The 17899-nt window shown below is 48.0% G+C and overlaps 1 protein-coding gene across 7 annotated transcripts in view; it reads left to right on the top strand.

Moving 5' to 3' along the window:
* suco (SUN domain containing ossification factor) overlaps positions 1-17794 on the top strand; it is a 96481-nt gene extending 78687 nt beyond the window's left edge. For 3 of the 7 annotated variants that reach the window (XM_014216861.3, XM_014216857.3, XM_082956902.1), the window contains 9 exons: positions 7376-7453; positions 10187-10277; positions 10367-11599; positions 11745-11832; positions 12009-12113; positions 12237-12379; positions 12896-12987; positions 13808-13863; positions 14591-17794. In XM_014216861.3, the coding sequence (XP_014072336.3) occupies positions 7376-7453; positions 10187-10277; positions 10367-11599; positions 11745-11832; positions 12009-12113; positions 12237-12379; positions 12896-12987; positions 13808-13863; positions 14591-15049 (2345 nt within the window). In that variant the 3' untranslated portion in view covers positions 15050-17794. The remainder of the gene's footprint in view (positions 1-7375; positions 7454-10186; positions 10278-10366; positions 11600-11744; positions 11833-12008; positions 12114-12236; positions 12380-12895; positions 12988-13807; positions 13864-14590) is intronic. The other 4 variants (XM_014216860.3, XM_014216858.3, XM_014216859.3 and 1 more) reach the window with 4 other exon arrangements.
* Positions 17795-17899: the final 105 nt, after the last annotated feature.

Genomic DNA, 17899 nt, shown 5'->3' with positions numbered 1-17899 from the left:
CGGTGAGATGTTGTGGCTTATATAGCATTATTTAGCCCATCATGTTTTAGCGCCACTCACTCCCTAACGTGAGAGTTAAGTGTTATTTAATATTAGTTTATATGCGGAGCATCTATAGATGACGAGTTAGTTCAAGCTGTATGTCTAGACACCCTGAAGTTTGTGTGTTAGACAAGGAGTGCTTCGTTTGGGGAAGTCACTCAGTAATGGGACGGGAGGGGGGATGGGGTCTGTGTTATGTTCACATTTATTAATACAGGTGGCATGACAAGCTCCTGCACGGCGGGACATATTTATTTTGGGCTTTGTATGAAAGCAACAATTTGCTCTAAAATAAGAAATGCCACATAGTGACCGAGCACAGAGTAGACCTAGTGGAATAAAGATAGTCAGCTGGAACTGTAATGGCTTAGGGCATGTCGTGAAACGAGCTAAGGTTTTTTCTCATCTTAAATCACTGGGGGCTGACACAGTGCTTCTTCAAGAAACTCATATTGAACTCTCCGCTCAGGCCAAACTACGAGTCGGCTGGATCGGTCAGATATACCAGTCTAACTTTGATGCAAAAGCAAGAGGGGTAGCAATCCTGATAAGGAAAAACATTCCTTTTTGTTTACTCATCCTCGATTTCAGATCCTAATGGTCGGTATATTATTGTGGCTGGTACACTGAAATCGAAACCAATAACCTTGGTCAATTTATATGGACCCAACTTCGATCATCCATTATTTTTTCAAAGGGTATTTAAGGCCATACCAAATATCTCAGATACAAGTGTTATTGTTGGAGGTGACTTTAACTGTACGTTAGATCAACAGCTATCAAGGTCACTTCAACATTCAAATGCCAGTGTCTGTCTAAATACATTGATGACAAACCTTAACATTGTCGATATTTGGAGACTGACGCACCCAACAGATAGAATAATCCCTTTCTTTTCATCAGTTCATAAATCATATTCCAGAATTGACTTTTTTTGTTGGACTCCAAACTAATTTCAGCAGCTGCGTCGGTTATCTATCACCCTATTCTAATTATGGACCACTCTCCTCTGTCCATGGTGCTGAAACTCGACAATATGTCGACAGGTCGGCGACCATGGCGCTTAGACGCATACCTGTTGAAAGATCAGGCTTTTTGTCAGTATTTGACGGAACAGAGAGCCTTTTTCCTCGGAGCTAACGACACGGGGGATGATGACGACTCCACCCTTTGGGAATCTCTAATGGCTGTGATTAGAGGTTACATTATTTCTTATACATCAGAGAGGAAGAAACGCGCCAATACTAGGCTGAGAGAAATTGAAAGAGTTAGGGGAACAGAACATTTTTAGGACGAATTCCTCGAATACAGTCCTTGAGAAGATCAAAGTTGAAATATGAATATAATACCATCCTTTCGAGACAGGTGGGCTCTTTTACTTGTTAGAACGCAACAAAGTTATTTTGAACTGGGTGACAAACCACAAATGATTAGCAAGACAGCTAAGGCATGTTCGGCCATCTAGAGCTATTCACAAAATAAAAGACAAGAAGGGTAAAATAGTAACAGATCCACAGGATATTAATAAAAGCTTTGTGCAGTTTTACTCAGAGCTATATCAATCAAAATGCGATGTTACTGATCCACGAACGCTTTCTCACTGAATGTGAACTTCCTAAACTAGACGGGGGCAGCTGCTGCACTCGATGCTGGGATAACTTTAGAGGAAATAAACACAGCGATAGCACAATTTCCAAACAGCAAGGCTCCTGGGCCCGATGGATATGTAATAGAATTCTATAAGAAGTACTGCACCAGTCTAGCTCCACTTATGTGGCGAATGTTTAAACAATCCAAAGAAAATGCCAAACTCCCACAAACACTGTATGAGGCTACAATAGCACTGATCTTGAAAAAAGATAAGACGACATCTCCATGGAATCTCTATCGCCCCGTGTCATTGCTCCCCATAGAAAATATGGTGTTAACAAAGATATTGGCAAAACGATTGAAAAAATATATTTCTGACATCATACACCCTGACCAGACAGGTTTTATTCCGGGCCGACATACACTGCTCAAAAAAATAAAGGGAACACTTAAACAACACAATGTCAATCACACTTCTGTGAAATCAAACTGTCCACTTAGGAATCAACACTGATTGACAATACATTTCACATGCTGTTGTGCAAATGGAATAGACAACAGGTGGAAATTATAGGCAATTAGCAAGACACCCCCAATAAAGGACTGGTTCTGCAGGTGGTGACCACAGACCACTTCTCAGTTCCTATGCTTCCTGGCTGATGTTTTGGTCACTTTTGAATGCTGGCGGTGCTTTCACTCTAATGGTAGCATGAGACGGAGTCTACAACCCACACAAGTGGCTCAGGTAGTGCAGCTCATCCAGGATGGCACATCAATGCGAGCTGTGGCAAGAAGGTTTGCTGTGTCTGTCAGCGTAGTGTCCAGAGCATGGAGGCGCTACCAGGAGACAGGTCAGTACATCAGGAGACGTGGAGGAGGCCGTAGGAGGGCAACAACCCAGCAGCAGGACCGCTACCTCCGCCTTTGTGCAAGGAGGAGCAGGAGGCGCACTGCCAGAGCCCTGCAAAATGACCTCCAGCAGGCCACAAATGTGCATGTGTCTGCTCAAACGGTCAGAAACAGAATCCATGAGGATGGTATGAGGGCCCGATGTCCACAGGTGGGGGTTGTGCTTACAGCCCAACACCGTGCAGGACGTTTGGCATTTGCCAGAGAACACCAAGATTGGCAAATTCGCCACTGGCGCCCTGTGCTCTTCAGATGAAAGCAGGTTCACACTGAGCACATGTGACAGACGTGACAGAGTCTGGAGACGCCGTGGAGAACGTTCTGCAGACGCCGTGGAGAACTTTCTGCTGCCTGCAACATCCTCCAGCATGACCGGTTTGGCGGTGGGTCAGTCGTGGGGTGGCATTTCTTTGGGGGGCCGCACAGCCCTCCATGTGCTCGCCAGAGGTAGCCTGACTGCCATTAGGTACCGAGATGAGATCCTCAGACCCCTTGTGAGACCATATGCTGGTGCGGTTGGCCCTGGGTTCCTCCTAATGCAAGACAATGCTAGACCTCATGTGCCTGGAGTGTGTCAGCAGTTCCTGCAAGAGGAAGGCATTGATGCTATGGACTGGCCTGCCCGTTCCCCAGACCTGAATCCAATTGAGCACATCTGGGACATCATGTCTCGCTCCATCCACCACGCCACGGCACCCGCTGTCCAGGAGTTGGCGGATGCTTTAGTCCAGGTCTGGGAGGAGATCCCTCAGGAGACCATCCGCCACCTCATCAGGAGCATGCCCAGGCGTTGTAGGGAGGTCATACAGGCACGTGTAGGCCACACACGCTGCTTAGCCTCATTTTGACTTGTTTTAAGGACATTACATCAAAGTTGGATCAGCCTGTAGTGTGGTTTTCCACCTTAATTTTGAGTGTGACTCCACATCCAGACTGCCATGGGTTGATAAATTGGATTTCCATTGATTATTTTTGTGATTTTTGTTGTCAGCACATTCAACTATGTAAAGAAAAAAGTATTTAATAAGATTATTTCATTCATTCAGATCTAGGATGTGTTATTTTAGTGTTCCCTTTATTTTTTTGAGCAGTGTATATACTACAATTTGAGACGCCTTTTCAACGTAATGTATCATGATCATAAAGTTGAGGCAGTGGTAATTGCTCTTGACACAGAGAAGGCATTTGATCAGATTGAGTGGAAGTATATGATGTCGGTTCTGGAGCATTTCGGGTTTGGAAAGGAATTTATTAATTGGATAAGAATTATTTATGCACACCCAATGGCGTCCGTGGTAACCAATCAAGAAATGTCGCAGTCATTCCGCCTGTTCAAGGGCTGCCGACAGGGGTGCCCTATTTCGCCTGCTCTCTTCGCTATGGCCATGGAACCCCTTGCTACTCGCATTCGGGCATGTGCCGATATAGCTTCTGTTAAAATAAGACACGCAGCACAAAATTTCCCTGTATGCAGACGATGTTCTTTTGTTTTTATCCAAGCCTAAAACTTCTATTCCCCCCTTACTTAACTTGATAAATACATTCAGCTCCTTCTCTGGCTACAAGATGATAAACTGGCAAAAAAGCAAATTGATGCCAATATCACGGCCTGTGGATATGCAATTTCTGCAATCTACCCCATTTAGAACAGTGATGGACAAGTTCACAAGCCTTGGCATTGTAGTGACGAGACCTTGATCAGCTATTGAAACCAAATTGGGACATGAGAATTTATCAGCTTAAACAAAATATCGATTTTTGGAAAACTCTGCCTATCTTCTTGGTTGGTCGTATAAACGCTATTAAAATGGTTGTCCTACCCAGGTTTCTTTACCTCTTCCAATGTCTGCCACATCTACACTGGAGTTGCTTACCAAGAAGACAATGTTCATGAGCAGCCGAGTTACAGTTTTGACTTAAATCTATTCCAAGACCTGAAAATGGTTGACTGGGAATGCTCAACAACCAATACGACAGAGCTTGAAACATTTTGAAAAGAATAATGGGCAAATGTTGCACAGTCCAGGTGTGGAAAGCTCTTAGAGACTTACCCAGAAAGACTCACAGCTGTCATCGCCACCACGAAGTATTGACTCAGGTGTGTGAATACTTATGTAATTTAGGTATTTCTGTATTTGCTAAAATGTCAAAAAATATTTATTCACTTTGTCATTATGGGGTATTGTGTGTAGATGGGTGAGAAACAATCCATTTTGAATTCAGGCTGTAACACAATGTGGAATAAGTCAAGGGGTATGAATCATTTCTGAAGGAACTGTGGATTCACATGGCATAGGATAGCATTAACATGGGTAACTTGATATCCTGGCTGAGCGTCAATTCTCTATTGTATCTAATCACATCAGAGAATTGATCTCCAGAATTGGCTCTAAAACAGGCTCTGTGTTTCTTGGAGAATGGAGAGACTAGAAGCTGCCTTCCTTGAATACATGAAGTCCTGAATGTTCCTTCAGTTGCTGTATTCCCACCCACACACACATTTACACACACAGAGCGGGTTAGCGACTGACGTATATAACTCTGCTACACACACTGGAGCTCCTGTTTCCCCCTGCCTCTATGGGGGAGGGAGTGGCACTGCAATGAGGCTGCAATGAGATTGGCTAAGACACCCCCCCACACACACACACACACACCTTGTTCAACATTGAGAAAAGACTGACCCATTCCTACATGACCCCAACTCATTGAGGGAAAACAAGCAGACTCTGACAGGGTCTTCTGTAGCCAAGCAGAGACTGGCAGGGGCTGGAGAGAAGTGGTTGGGTAAGGGACTGGAGAGAAGTGGTTGGGTAAGGGACTGGAGAGAAGTGGTTGGGTAAGGGACTGGAGAGAAGTGGTTGGTTAAGGGGCTGGAGAGAAGTGGTTGGGTAAGGGACTGGAGAGAAGTGGTTGGGTAAGGGAATGGAGAGAAGTGGTTGGGTAAGGGACTGGAGAGAAGTGGTTGGGTAAGGGACTGGAGAAAAGTGGTTGGGTAAGGGACTGGAGAGAAGTGGTTGGGTAAGGGACTGGAGAGAAGTGGTTGGGTAAGGGAATGGAGAGAAGTGGTTGGGTAAGGGACTGGAGGGAAGTGGTTGGGTAAGGGACTGGAGAGAAGTGGTTGGGTAAGGGACTGGAGAGAAGTGGTTGGGTAAGGGACTGGAGAGAAGTGGTTGGGTAAGGGACTGGAGAGAAGTGGTTGGGTAAGGGACTGGAGAGAAGTGGTTGGGTAAGGGACTGGAGAGAAGTGGTTGGGTAAGGGACTGGAGAGAAGTGGTTGGGTAAGGGACTGGAGGGAAGTGGTTGGGTAAGGGACTGGAGGGAAGTGGTTGGGTAAGGGACTGGAGAGAAGTGGTTGGGTAAGGGGCTGGAGAGAAGTGGTTGGGTAAGGGGCTGGAGGGAAGTGGTTGGTTAAGGGACTGGAGGGAAGTGGTTGGGTAAGGGACTGGAGAGAAGTGGTTGGGTAAGGGACTGGAGAGAAGTGGTTGGGTAAGGGACTGGAGAGAAGTGGTTGGGTAAGGGACTGGAGAGAAGTGGTTGGGTAAGGGACTGGAGAGAAGTGGTTGGGTAAGGGACTGGAGAGAAGTGGTTGGGTAAGGGACTGGAGAGAAGTGGTTGGGTAAGGGACTGGAGAGAAGTGGTTGGGTAAGGGACTGGAGAGAAGTGGTTGGGTAAGGGACTGGAGAGAAGTGGTTGGGTAAGGGACTGGAGAGAAGTGGTTGGGTAAGGGACTGGAGAGAAGTGGTTGGGTAAGGGACTGGAGAGAAGTGGTTGGGTAAGGGACTGGAGAGAAGTGGTTGGGTAAGGGACTGGAGAGAAGTGGTTGGGTAAAGGAATGGAGAGAAGTGGTTGGGTAAGGGACTGGAGAGAAGTGGTTGGGTAAGGGACTGGAGAGAAGTGGTTGGGTAAGGGACTGGAGAGAAGTGGTTGGGTAAGGGACTGGAGAGAAGTGGTTGGGTAAGGGACTGGAGAGAAGTGGTTGGGTAAGGGACTGGAGAGAAGTGGTTGGGTAAGGGACTGGAGAGAAGTGGTTGGGTAAGGGACTGGAGAGAAGTGGTTGGGTAAGGGACTGGAGAGAAGTGGTTGGGTAAGGGACTGGAGAGAAGTGGTTGGGTAAGGGACTGGAGAGAAGTGGTTGGGTAAGGGACTGGAGAGAAGTGGTTGGGTAAGGGACTGGAGAGAAGTGGTTGGGTAAGGGACTGGAGAGAAGTGGTTGGGTAAGGGACTGGAGAGAAGTGGTTGGGTAAGGGACTGGAGAGAAGTGGTTGGGTAAGGGACTGGAGAGAAGTGGTTGGGTAAGGGACTGGAGAGAAGTGGTTGGGTAAGGGACTGGAGAGAAGTGGTTGGGTAAGGGACTGGAGAGAAGTGGTTGGGTAAGGGACTGGAGAGAAGTGGTTGGGTAAGGGACTGGAGAGAAGTGGTTGGGTAAGGGACTGGAGAGAAGTGGTTGGGTAAGGGACTGGAGAGAAGTGGTTGGGTAAGGGACTGGAGAGAAGTGGTTGGGTAAGGGACTGGAGAGAAGTGGTTGGGTAAGGGACTGGAGAGAAGTGGTTGGGTAAGGGACTGGAGAGAAGTGGTTGGGTAAGGGACTGGAGAGAAGTGGTTGGGTAAGGGACTGGAGAGAAGTGGTTGGGTAAAGGAATGGAGAGAAGTGGTTGGGTAAGGGACTGGAGAGTGAGGGGAATGCCAAAGGCCTGAGGTTTTACAGATTCCTGTGGAGCCTTCACCTATTTTACTGTACTACCAGTGAAGGACGACATTCATGATGCTCTCTCTCACTCGCTCTCGTGTGTGTGTATGTGTGTGTGTGTGTGTGTGTACGTACTCCCTACAGATGCCATTCTCAACATGGTCAACAACATAGCAGCCAATGTTCTGGGAGGCAAGCCTGAGGGAGGAGCACAGATAGAAGGTATGGATTCTTCAACCCTTTTTTGATTTATTTTTATTTAACTGGGCAAGTCAGTTAAGAACAAATTCTTATTTACAATGACGGCCTACCAAAAGGCTGTCATTCCCTTCTCTACTCTCCCCCTCTCCTCCTCTCCCCCTCTCGTCTCTTTCCTCTCCTATACTCCCCTCTTCTCTCACTCCCCCCATCCTATACATTCCTTTAAAGGAAATGCTATGTGTTAGACACTGTAAATAACTTGCTGTGGTAACCACCACTTGGAGCGAGAGGCATGAGGTTTGCTTATGAAACTTGTGGTGGAACATTTGTCTCGTGTTAACTAAAGCACTGTGCTGCCCAGGGGAGTGTGTCAGAGGTATTCTATACATAATAAAGGTCTTAAATATAGCAGCAGGGTTTTATGAGAGTCTCAGACCCAGGCTATTGCCCTTCTATTTACTTCACAGAAGAGAAGTTCAACCATCTAGTACAGCTCTGTCCTTTGTCCGCTTTTCCGAACAAGCCCTGTTATTCAACCCTGCTTGTTTAATAACCACACACACACGGCCAATGGAAACTATCAAACAGAACCAACTTATTCATCCACACAACAATGAATGAGTTTCATATTCTACTCAGAGCTCAGCAGGTCTTTGTGTGTTCAGTCAAATATGAGTCAGCAATGCTGGTCCAAAGCCAAGAAATTGTGATAGAACGTCTGACGTGTACCTGGGTTGACTGTGCCATTATACAGCTTGGAAAATTCCAGAAAATGATGGCATGGCTTTAGAAGCTTCAGATCGGCTAATTGACATCATTTGAGTCAATTGGAGGTGTACCTGTGGCTGTATTTCAAGGCCTACCTTCAAACTCGGTGCCTCTTAGCTTGACATCATGAGAAAATCAAAAGAAATCAGCCAAGACCTGAGAAAAAAGATTGTAGACCTCCGCAAGTCTGGTTCATCCTTGGGAGCAATTTCCAAACGTCTGAAGGTACCACGTTCATCTGTACAAACAATAGTACGCAAGTATAAACACCATGGGACCATGCAGCCGTCATACCGCTCAGGAAGGAGAGATGAACGTACTTTGGTGCGAAAAGTACAAATCAATCTCAGAACAACAGCAAAGGACCTTGTGACGATGCCGGAGGAAACGGGTACACAAGTATCTATATCCACAGTAAAACGAGTCCTATATCGACATAACCTGAGAGGCCGCTCAGCAAGGAAGAAGCCACTGCTCCAAAACCGCCATAAAAAAGCCAGACTACGGTTTGCAACTGCACATGGGGACAAAGATCATACTTTTTGGAGAAATGTCCTCTCGTCTGATGAAAGAAAAATAGATCTGTTTGGCCATAATGACCATTGTTATGTTTGGAGGAAAAAGGGGGAGGCTTGCAAGCCGAAGAACACCATCCCAACCGTGAAGCACGGCAGTGGCAGCATCACGTTGTGGGGGTGCTTTACTGCAGGAGGGACTGGTGCGCTTCACAAAATAGAAGGCATGAGGAAGGAAAATGATGTGTATATATTGAAGCAACATCTCAAAACATCAGTCAGGAAGTTAAAGCTTGGTTGCAAATGGGTCTTCCAAATGGACAATGACCCCAAGCACACTTTCAAAGTTGGGGCAAAATGGCTTAAGGACAACAAAGTCAAGGTATTGGAGTGGCCATCACAAAGCCCTGAACTCAATCCTATAGAAAATTTGTGGACAGAACTGAAAAAGCGTGTGCGAGCAAGGAGGCCTACAAACCTGACTCTGTTACACCAGCTCTGTCAGGAGGAATGGGCCAAAATTCACCCAACTTATTGTGGGAAGCTCGTGGAAGGCTACCCGACACGTTTGACCCAAGTTAAACAACTTAAAGGCAATGCTACTAAATACTAATTGAATGTATGTAAACTTCTGACCCACTGGGAATGTGATGAAAGAAATAAAAGTTGAAATAAGTAATTCTCTCTACTATTATTCTGACATTTCACATTCTTAAAATAAAGTGGTGATCCTAACTGACCTAAGACAGGGAATTTTTACTAGGATTAAATGTCAGGAATTGTGAAAAACTGAGGTTAAATGTATTTGGCTAAAGTGTATGTAAACATCTGACTTCAACTGTAGGTCCGGTTTGCAGTGTGTCCATGTGTATGTGTGCCTGCCTGGAGCTCCAGATGTTGAGTGGACTGATGGTAGGAGGTTTTCAGAGGAACAATAGTTCTGTGTTGTATAACACAGCAGCAGGAGGCGAGCCCTGTCTATTAGGGTCTATGACGCACAACCAACTACCTCAGGATGCCCTCAGAATATACTGGAGTCTAAACACTGTTTTAAACCTGAATAACCCCTTCATCCTTCTAGACACACACCCTTTACTATGGGCTGCGGTGAGGCAGCTGATGGTGTTTGATCTGTTTTCAATCCATAAGGTTGCTGAGGTTTGAGACCAGTTCTTACTGGACCAGCCTGACTGTTTCTGCTTTAGTTCAGACCACTCGTGGTTGTTACACCAAGCATAGACGTTGGCCAAAACAAAGCTGTTTCTGTTCCCCATTTTAACCCCCTGGCACTGGCAACATACAGTAGAGTGGAGCAGATTGGCACCACCTGGCCTGGGGTTGGAGATCTCTGCCATGTCCAGTGATAGTTTGTTATCCTGTGAAGGGTTAAATGTAGTAGTTGACACATATGATTCTGTGGTAGTTGATGACTTTATCTAAAGCCTGCTGTGTGTCTATGTATCTCTTCCAGCCAACACATCATCAGAAGCCCAGAACGAGACCGAGGGGAACAAAGATGTGCAGCTCACCCCAACTCCAACCCCCACCACCACTCCTCCAGCGTGAGTCACTCACTCTCACTGGCTCTCTCCCTCATTCACCTTGCAGTAAGAGTCTAACTTACCCCCCCCCCCCCCCTCCTTTCTCTCAGTGTGGAGACGGTGGAGCCAGACTACCCTGCTCCCCAGAAGGACCCTGAGGTCCCTCTCTCCTCCCCTGACTCCCCCCTGCTTCCCCCCTCCCCGGAGGATGAACAGATCGTGACTCTGGTGGAGGAGGAGGAGGAGCCCCCACAGTCCACTGTGACTCTGATGGAGGAAGAGGGGGATGATAACGAGCAGGAGGAGAGAGAGGAACAGTGGATGAGGGAGAGGGAGAGCCAGCTGTACTGTCCACTCTCTTCCGTCTCTTCTCTTTCTTGTGTGGCCACACTGCCAGAGTTGCTACAGCGCTGGTGTGACGCTCACCTCGCCAGAGAGAGGCAGCAAGACATACACACACACCCCCCTATACAGGTCCCTGTCCCTACCCCCACACACACACAGGAAGCCCCAACACACACAGAGACGGTTCCTGAGCCTGAGACTGCCCCCCAGGCCCAAAATGAGGGGCTACCCCCTTTAGACTCTCAAAATCACACCCCTCACATCGACACACACCCCGTGGACCCTATCATTTTGCTGGAGCCTAGCCGGACCTCTACCCTGCCCCCCCACAGCTTCTCTCAAACCTCCCTCTGCAAACCCACCCCTACCCAGGATGAAGCTCCCCAGCACCCCAGCCAAGAAGACCCTGTCCCCCCTCCAGCCCTGCAGGGAGCCCCCGTCCCGGAGACTCAGCAGGCCAGCACCCCCACCCCCACCCCTACTCCCAGCTCCACCGCCCCCCTACACCTACCAACCTCTGAGACAGCCTCCCTGGACCTCCCTCCACCCCCCCTAAAGGAGCAACCAGTCCAGCCCCTTCCCACAGCCTCTAGACCTGCAGACCTCCCCCCTCCCACTGACCTCCCTGTCACCCCTCAGCCTGACACACCCAGGGCTGGGACAGAGAGTGGAGATATCCAGGGTCAGGGGGAGCAGGGAGACGCCTCTGCCCAGCCAGCAGAACACCTGCGTGGGGAAGAATCCATGGAAGACCTGCTGCTTAGCGTCCCGGTGGCCGCTAACGGACATTTGCACCGGACGGCTACAGACTTCTACGCTGAGCTGCAGAGCGCGGGGGAGTACATTGGAGGGAATGGGAACGGAGGGGTGAACGGAGGCGTGAACGTGCATGGCTCCAGTCAGAAGGAGAGTGTGTTCATGAGGTTGAACAACAGGATCAAAGCCCTGGAGATGAACATGTCCCTCAGCAGCAGATACCTGGAGGAACTGAGCCAGAGGTGAGCTGGCTGGCTGGCTGGCTGGCTGGCTGGCTGGCTGGCTGGCTGGCTGGCTGGCTGGCTGGCTGGCTGTCTGTCTTTAACCTAGTAGTTTCCTCTATCGCTCGTCCTGTTCAGGCTGTGATTGGCTTGTTGTGTGTTCTAGGTATCGTAAGCAGATGGAGGAGATGCAGAGAGCGTTCAACAAGACCATCGTCAAACTGGAAAACACCTCCCGCATCGCTGAAGAACAGGTCTGTTAGACAGTTGCTTCTTGATTGGTTTTGGGCTGGCCGGATGCTTATTCTGGGATGGTTGTTGCAATTGTGTTATATGATTGTTATTGTGTAGTTCAGTGATGGTTGAGTCATTGTTTGGTGTAGGTTGTGTCTGATGGTTCTGGTTGTATTTTGGTTGTGTGATCCCTCAGGACCAGCGGCAGACAGAGTCTATCCAGATGTTACAGGGCCAGCTGGAGAACGTCACCAAGCTGATGATCAACCTCAGCATGACTGTCTCACAGCTACAGAGAGAGGTACACACAGCTGAAAATCAGATTCAATGTTGGCCTATTTTAATCAGAACTCGCAAAATGTCATGATCGGATGTGAGGAGTTTGTTTCTTCTGATGTCTAAATGTTGTTTCTGTGTTTTCTAGGTGTCTGACCGACAGAGTTACCTGGTGGTGTCTCTGGTCCTGTGTCTCTGTCTGGGCCTGGTGCTCTGCCTGCAGTGCTGCTGGAGCGCCAACACACACACTGTCACACACACCGCAGTCAACCACTACCCCAGCCCCAAGAGGTAAACACAGCAACACACACACTGCAGTCAACCACTACCCCAGCCCCAAGAGGTAAACACAGCAACACACACACTGCAGTCAACCACTACCCCAGCCCCAAGAGGTAAACACAGCAACACACACACTGCAGTCAACCACTACCCCAGCCCCAAGAGGTAAACACAGCAACACACACACTGCAGTCAACCACTACCCCAGCCCCAAGAGGTAAACACAGTAACACACACACACCGTCACACACACTGCAGTCAACCACTACCCCAGCCCCAAGAGGTAAACACAGTAACACACACACACCGTCACACACACCGCAGTCAACCACTACCCCAGCCCCAAGAGGTAAACACACACACCTTTGTCTAATCTCCCCACATTATTTATAAGAGTATTGTTGTTGCTTTTGTAGGTCTGATATAATGTTCCTCTCAGTCCAGTTAATGTTTCATAGGGAACATTGGATCTCTTCCATACAGGCGTTGTTTAGTGTGACCCTTACTAACATTACTGTACGTCAGGTGTTTCTCCTCCTATGATGATTTGAGTCTGAAGCGGAGGGTATCGTGTCCTCTCCTACGCTCCAAGTCCTTCACCTTTCCTACTTCAGAAGGTGAGTGTGTACACACGCTAAGTCACTCTACAGCTTTCTAACAAGGACAAGAGGCCTGCTCACGTGGCCTCTCTTAAACACACCCTCCCCTTTTCCACTACCCTTCCTATCTTCTACATTGCTGTTCTGTCCATCCTGTTGCTGCCCTATCACACCCATAGGAGCTGAAGCAGGACTAAAAGACTCAGAAAGCCTGACATGTCCTCCCTGTATAGAGGCCAGCTTCATTATAGACCGCATGACTAGATGCTCTCCCATCTGTGTCCATGCTGCTGGCTGTGTCCATGCTGCTGGCTGCTGAACAGTATGTCTGCTGTAAGGGTACTGGAGTCAGACACCCCAGTGGGACTGCCTGGGCACACCCCGCCATGAAGGAATAAAGACCTTCATTCAGACAGCCATGTAACATCATTCTCCTCTTTCCTCTCTTTCCCACTCTATTTATCGCGTGTCCTTGGGCCAGAGTGCGTGTCCTTGGGCCAGAGTGCGTGTCCTTGGGCCAGAGTGCGTGTCCATATAGAGGCTGAACTGAAGGAGAATATAAATAGAAACAATGCTTTTGGCTGGCTCCTGTTACACCACTGCAAGTAGTAACACCAACTAGAGAACCCTATGTCACCCAGTGTACCTGCTAGCTATAACCTCTTCAGTGGAGCTATAACCTTTATTCTGGGCTATAGTATGTCAGGGTGTGTAATGCTACTTTCATAGTAAATCAGTAGTACTACTTGCAAGGTGGTGTCATGCTTGTAACATACATGTGTGTTCCTGTGTGCCTGGCATCTCATCATTAACATGGCCCTGTTCTCTCCCTGTTCAGTAGGCCCTGACGACCTTTACATTGTTGAACCTTTAAGGTTCTCACCAGAGAAAAAGGTACAGTGTCTCCGCCTGCTACTGCTGTTGTATGGTGGCCCCAACAGCCATCTCTGTTTGCTTATGGTTTCAGTGGAGTGAACTTGCCCCCAGACTCTGATCTAAGGTCAGTTTAGCATTCTCCCATCCTAATGGTTAAGAATAGTGTAGGGTCTGGGGAGAGTTAAGCTGCTCCTAGATCTCTGGTTATGGGCGATTTACCAACTCGCTAGGTTAACCATTTCTCTGACACAGGCTAGAAGCCCACTGTTTAGGGGGACGATGCATGAGCAGGCACAGGGCAGGCTTGGGCAGTGGTTTGGAAGTTGTAACCCACCAATAGATGGCAATAAGCTGCGACCCATAACATTGCTTTGCGCCACTCATGTAGAGATGCTAAGGTTTGGCACTTAACCCTAATTTTCTTCAGGCACGCCATACTATTATGGCTGACCCTGTAAAACAACACATTTCACTGGACCTATCCAGTGTGTGTGACGACAAAACATTATAATGCCATTCTACCCACCGTCCCTGCCCTTCCCAGTCCTGTCTGTAACCTCATACTGAATCAAAATGTCTCCTGTTCTCTATCTTTGAGAGCTTGGTATCTGTCCAGTTTGGTTGTAACCGTGCAGTGTGTCTGGTATCGATGTGGTTAACATGACTTAACATATTTATACATCTGTAAAGTTAAAGTACAGGGCTATCTATCGATCTCTCCATCCTTCTTTCTCTCTCTCTCCAGAAGAAACGATGTAAACTGAAGGCAGCATTATCAGCCCCCTCTTCGCCGATGGCTAACGGGGGACTCAAATGCTATGGTCTCCCCCACTCCCTGAATCCCCCTCCCCCTCTAGAAGACATGTCCTGTAAGGAGCTCCCCTTCCCATCAGAGAGTAGCAGCTGTAGCTCCTCCAGCCACTCTGAAGAGTCCTACATCAGCCGAGGCCACCCCCTCTCCTCCCCCCCAGGCCTGTGTAATGGCCACGCTGCCCTGCCCCTCCCGCCCTACCTTCCCTCCCTCCCTCCCTCTAAGAGGTCAGTGAAGCATCGGCGGTCTCGTCAGGCAGATCTGCAGTTCTCCTCCAGACAGACAGGAGGCGCTGCTGTGAACTCTCTGCACAGCCTGCAGCAGCTGATCAAGGGAAACAAGGAGATCAGTGTGGGGACCATAAGAGCCACGGCAGTCACAGGACACGTCTGATCTCACACACACACACACACACTTCAGACTGACTCATATACACACACCCTGGTAGCAGACTTGGTTAGGGATGTGTGAAAGGGTGTGGTCTTGCCACAAAATGGCCACATCTCTGAACCACATCTCCCATGAGCACCCGGCCCCCCACAGTGGAACTCGGACACCATGATATTAGTCACCCAGCAACAGCCATTCAGAGACCTCTCCACGGTCATGTGCCTTTCTGTCCACTCTAAAGCTTTCACTGATAAAAACACTCAAAGGGTTGTTCTTTTTCTTTTCAGAGCGAGACTAATGGTGAGGAGTGTTACTAGAAAACAGACATTCATTCAGCTGTTTCTACTGGACAAGCACATCAGACCTGGGCGTCAGGGGCTTGTGCCCAGAGTAGAGGGGCTGAGTAGAGCTCTTACCTGAAGCCTGTGAAAGTACAGTATGAAGTGTGTCGCAGTGAGAGAACTGTGCAGCAGGATTGGCTTCTTCTTTAAGCTCTCCCTCTTTCCTCCTGTCCTCCATTTCCACATTCTGTTCATTCTCTGTGCATTGTTCAGCGCTAGCTAACACTACTGCAGTTGTTCGTATGGGACCAGGGTGTTAACCCTTCACACACAACAGGCCCTCTGTCTCCCTTTCTCAGGCAGTCTAACCTAACACCACGCAACCAGCAGAGCTCAATGAAGACACATACCCAATGTGTGCGTTGGTGTGTGTGTGTGGCATGCAAGTGTTCCTGTCTCTAGCCCATGTTTATCCAGCTCTGATACAAAGGAACAGGCTCCATACCTCTTGAACTAGTTAACCTAGCTATTCTCCAGTCAGACCTCCAGTGTGTGTGTGTGTGTGTGTGTGCGCGTGCGTGCGTGCGTGCGTGCGCACACAGAGAGCCAGCCAAGAGGACAGGGATGTTGTGCTGTATAGGCTGGTTATTTCTGCACATTGTGACAGGTCAGAACCCAGTCAGAGTTGGGTTGTTTTATATTGAGCTGTACATGAGCCATGCTGAGAGCTGAATGTTGTGTCTGAAGATCACACACCCGCTGTTGGTAGAAGTTGCCTCTAGGATCTGCTTTCCCTCCCCCAATGATAACCATTCATATCAGCAGTGCAATGCAACAGTGACCTTTCGGTCAGTGACACGGGGTAATGTCAGTCTGGAGGGCAGATCCCCTGAGGTCCTGTAGGGGATGCTGTGAGGCTAGTTATTTATGTTCTGGCCTCAACCACCCTATCATACTGTAGCCCAGGGGAAACACATGGTACGTGTTACAGAATAATAATGATTGCAATTAAAACAGAGGTAGGTGTATTGTACACAGCATTTTACTGTCGCATACTGTATGATTGTCGCTGGCTGCCCGACACCAGTTCACCTCCTGACCAATATTTGTTTTGTGTTTTCAAAGCTATACAGACAACAAGGTATCATCCACCTTTTGTCTGTCATATTTAGAGGTGGCTGAATCATCTGGTGTTTGCAGAGTTGCCTCCACTGTCACACCTGCACACACACACCATCGTGTTAATTAGAACTCAACGAGGGCTGTAACAGTCCCAATAACTGCTGGGGTCGTATATGAACCAGCTTCACCTCACGAGTTAGTGTTATGGGAAGATGAAGTCAATTTGTTTGTCTCTAGATGTCTGTGCAAGGATGTGATTGGGACAGCTTAGGGCAAAAGTCAATTTGAATAAGTTGCGGATGTGAAAAATCACCTCAGTGTACTATACATCTGTGCCAGTGGTCAGATGGCCTCTGAGCCATGTTGGGTTGGTTGTTGTGGCCTCTGAGCCATGTTGGGTTGGTTGTTGTGGCCTCTGAGCCATGTTGGGTTGGTTGTTGTGGCCTCTGAGCCATGTTGGGTTGGTTGTTGTGGCCTCTGAGCCATGTTGGGTTGGTTGTTGTGGCCTCTGAGCCATGTTGGGTTGGTTGTTGTGGCCTCTGAGCCATGTTGGGTTGGTTGTTGTGGCCTCTGAGCCATGTTGGGTTGGTTGTTGACTGAGAAAGAGAGACTGGGCCCACTGTATTCCACACACCACACTCCCTCTACAGTATCCCTCCATTACCTCTACAGACCAGCCACCCAGGTCCCCTACTCCACACACTGACCTCTGACCCCTACACAGTTCAGGGTGTGTGAAGAGCTCTCTTTTAATTGAACCACTTCTGTTCCCATTACCAAGAACAGCACCTTTAACTGGCCACCTCTGCTATCCTTACTAGCTTGTCATTCATTCATGTGTTTATTACTGTGCATTCACCCCACCTCGAATAAGGTAGTGGTTTTCAGAGGAGTCGAAGGAACTTGTGAATTTAATAAAGGGAATGTTGGGAAAGGGTTTGGAACGCACTGTTTTATCTGATTACAAGTGTTCCACACCCAGTGAATCATGACCCACTTTATTTTCTACCCTTTTTGAATGTGTATGATATTATGTGTAAGTGTGTATGCATGCAAGAGTGTTTCTTTGTTCTCTTGATGTGTGTTTGTGAGAGACTCAGCGAAGCCCTAATTTAACACACTGACTAGAGATTGGTCCTCGGTGACCCCCAGGTCTCAGTGTGCACTTTGTTATTATTACTACCTTCATGCCTTTTGTTTTTCTACACTAAACGCTGTCTGTCAACTGCTTTGTTTCCACGCTTCTCTCTTTCTCTGAGTATTCTGGGAAAGGAGCGAGAGTAACTACAGAGATGTAGTGCCATTAGAAACTGTGAATTTCTAAATAAAACATTTTGTCTTTCAATCGACTGGTTTGGAGTCTGTATTCGTTCGTGACGTTGCTCCAGGTAAAGGTTGCACAGATCTAGGATCAGTGGAGGTTCATTTATTCTCTACAGATTCCTGCAGT

Source organism: Salmo salar, chromosome 10 (assembly GCF_965601325.2).
Source record: "Salmo salar chromosome 10, fSalSal1, whole genome shotgun sequence".
In the NCBI taxonomy this organism is placed as follows: Eukaryota; Metazoa; Chordata; class Actinopteri; order Salmoniformes; family Salmonidae; genus Salmo; species Salmo salar.
The sequence above is the reverse complement of the archived record's forward strand: the minus strand, read 5'-3'. Positions and strand labels throughout refer to the sequence as shown.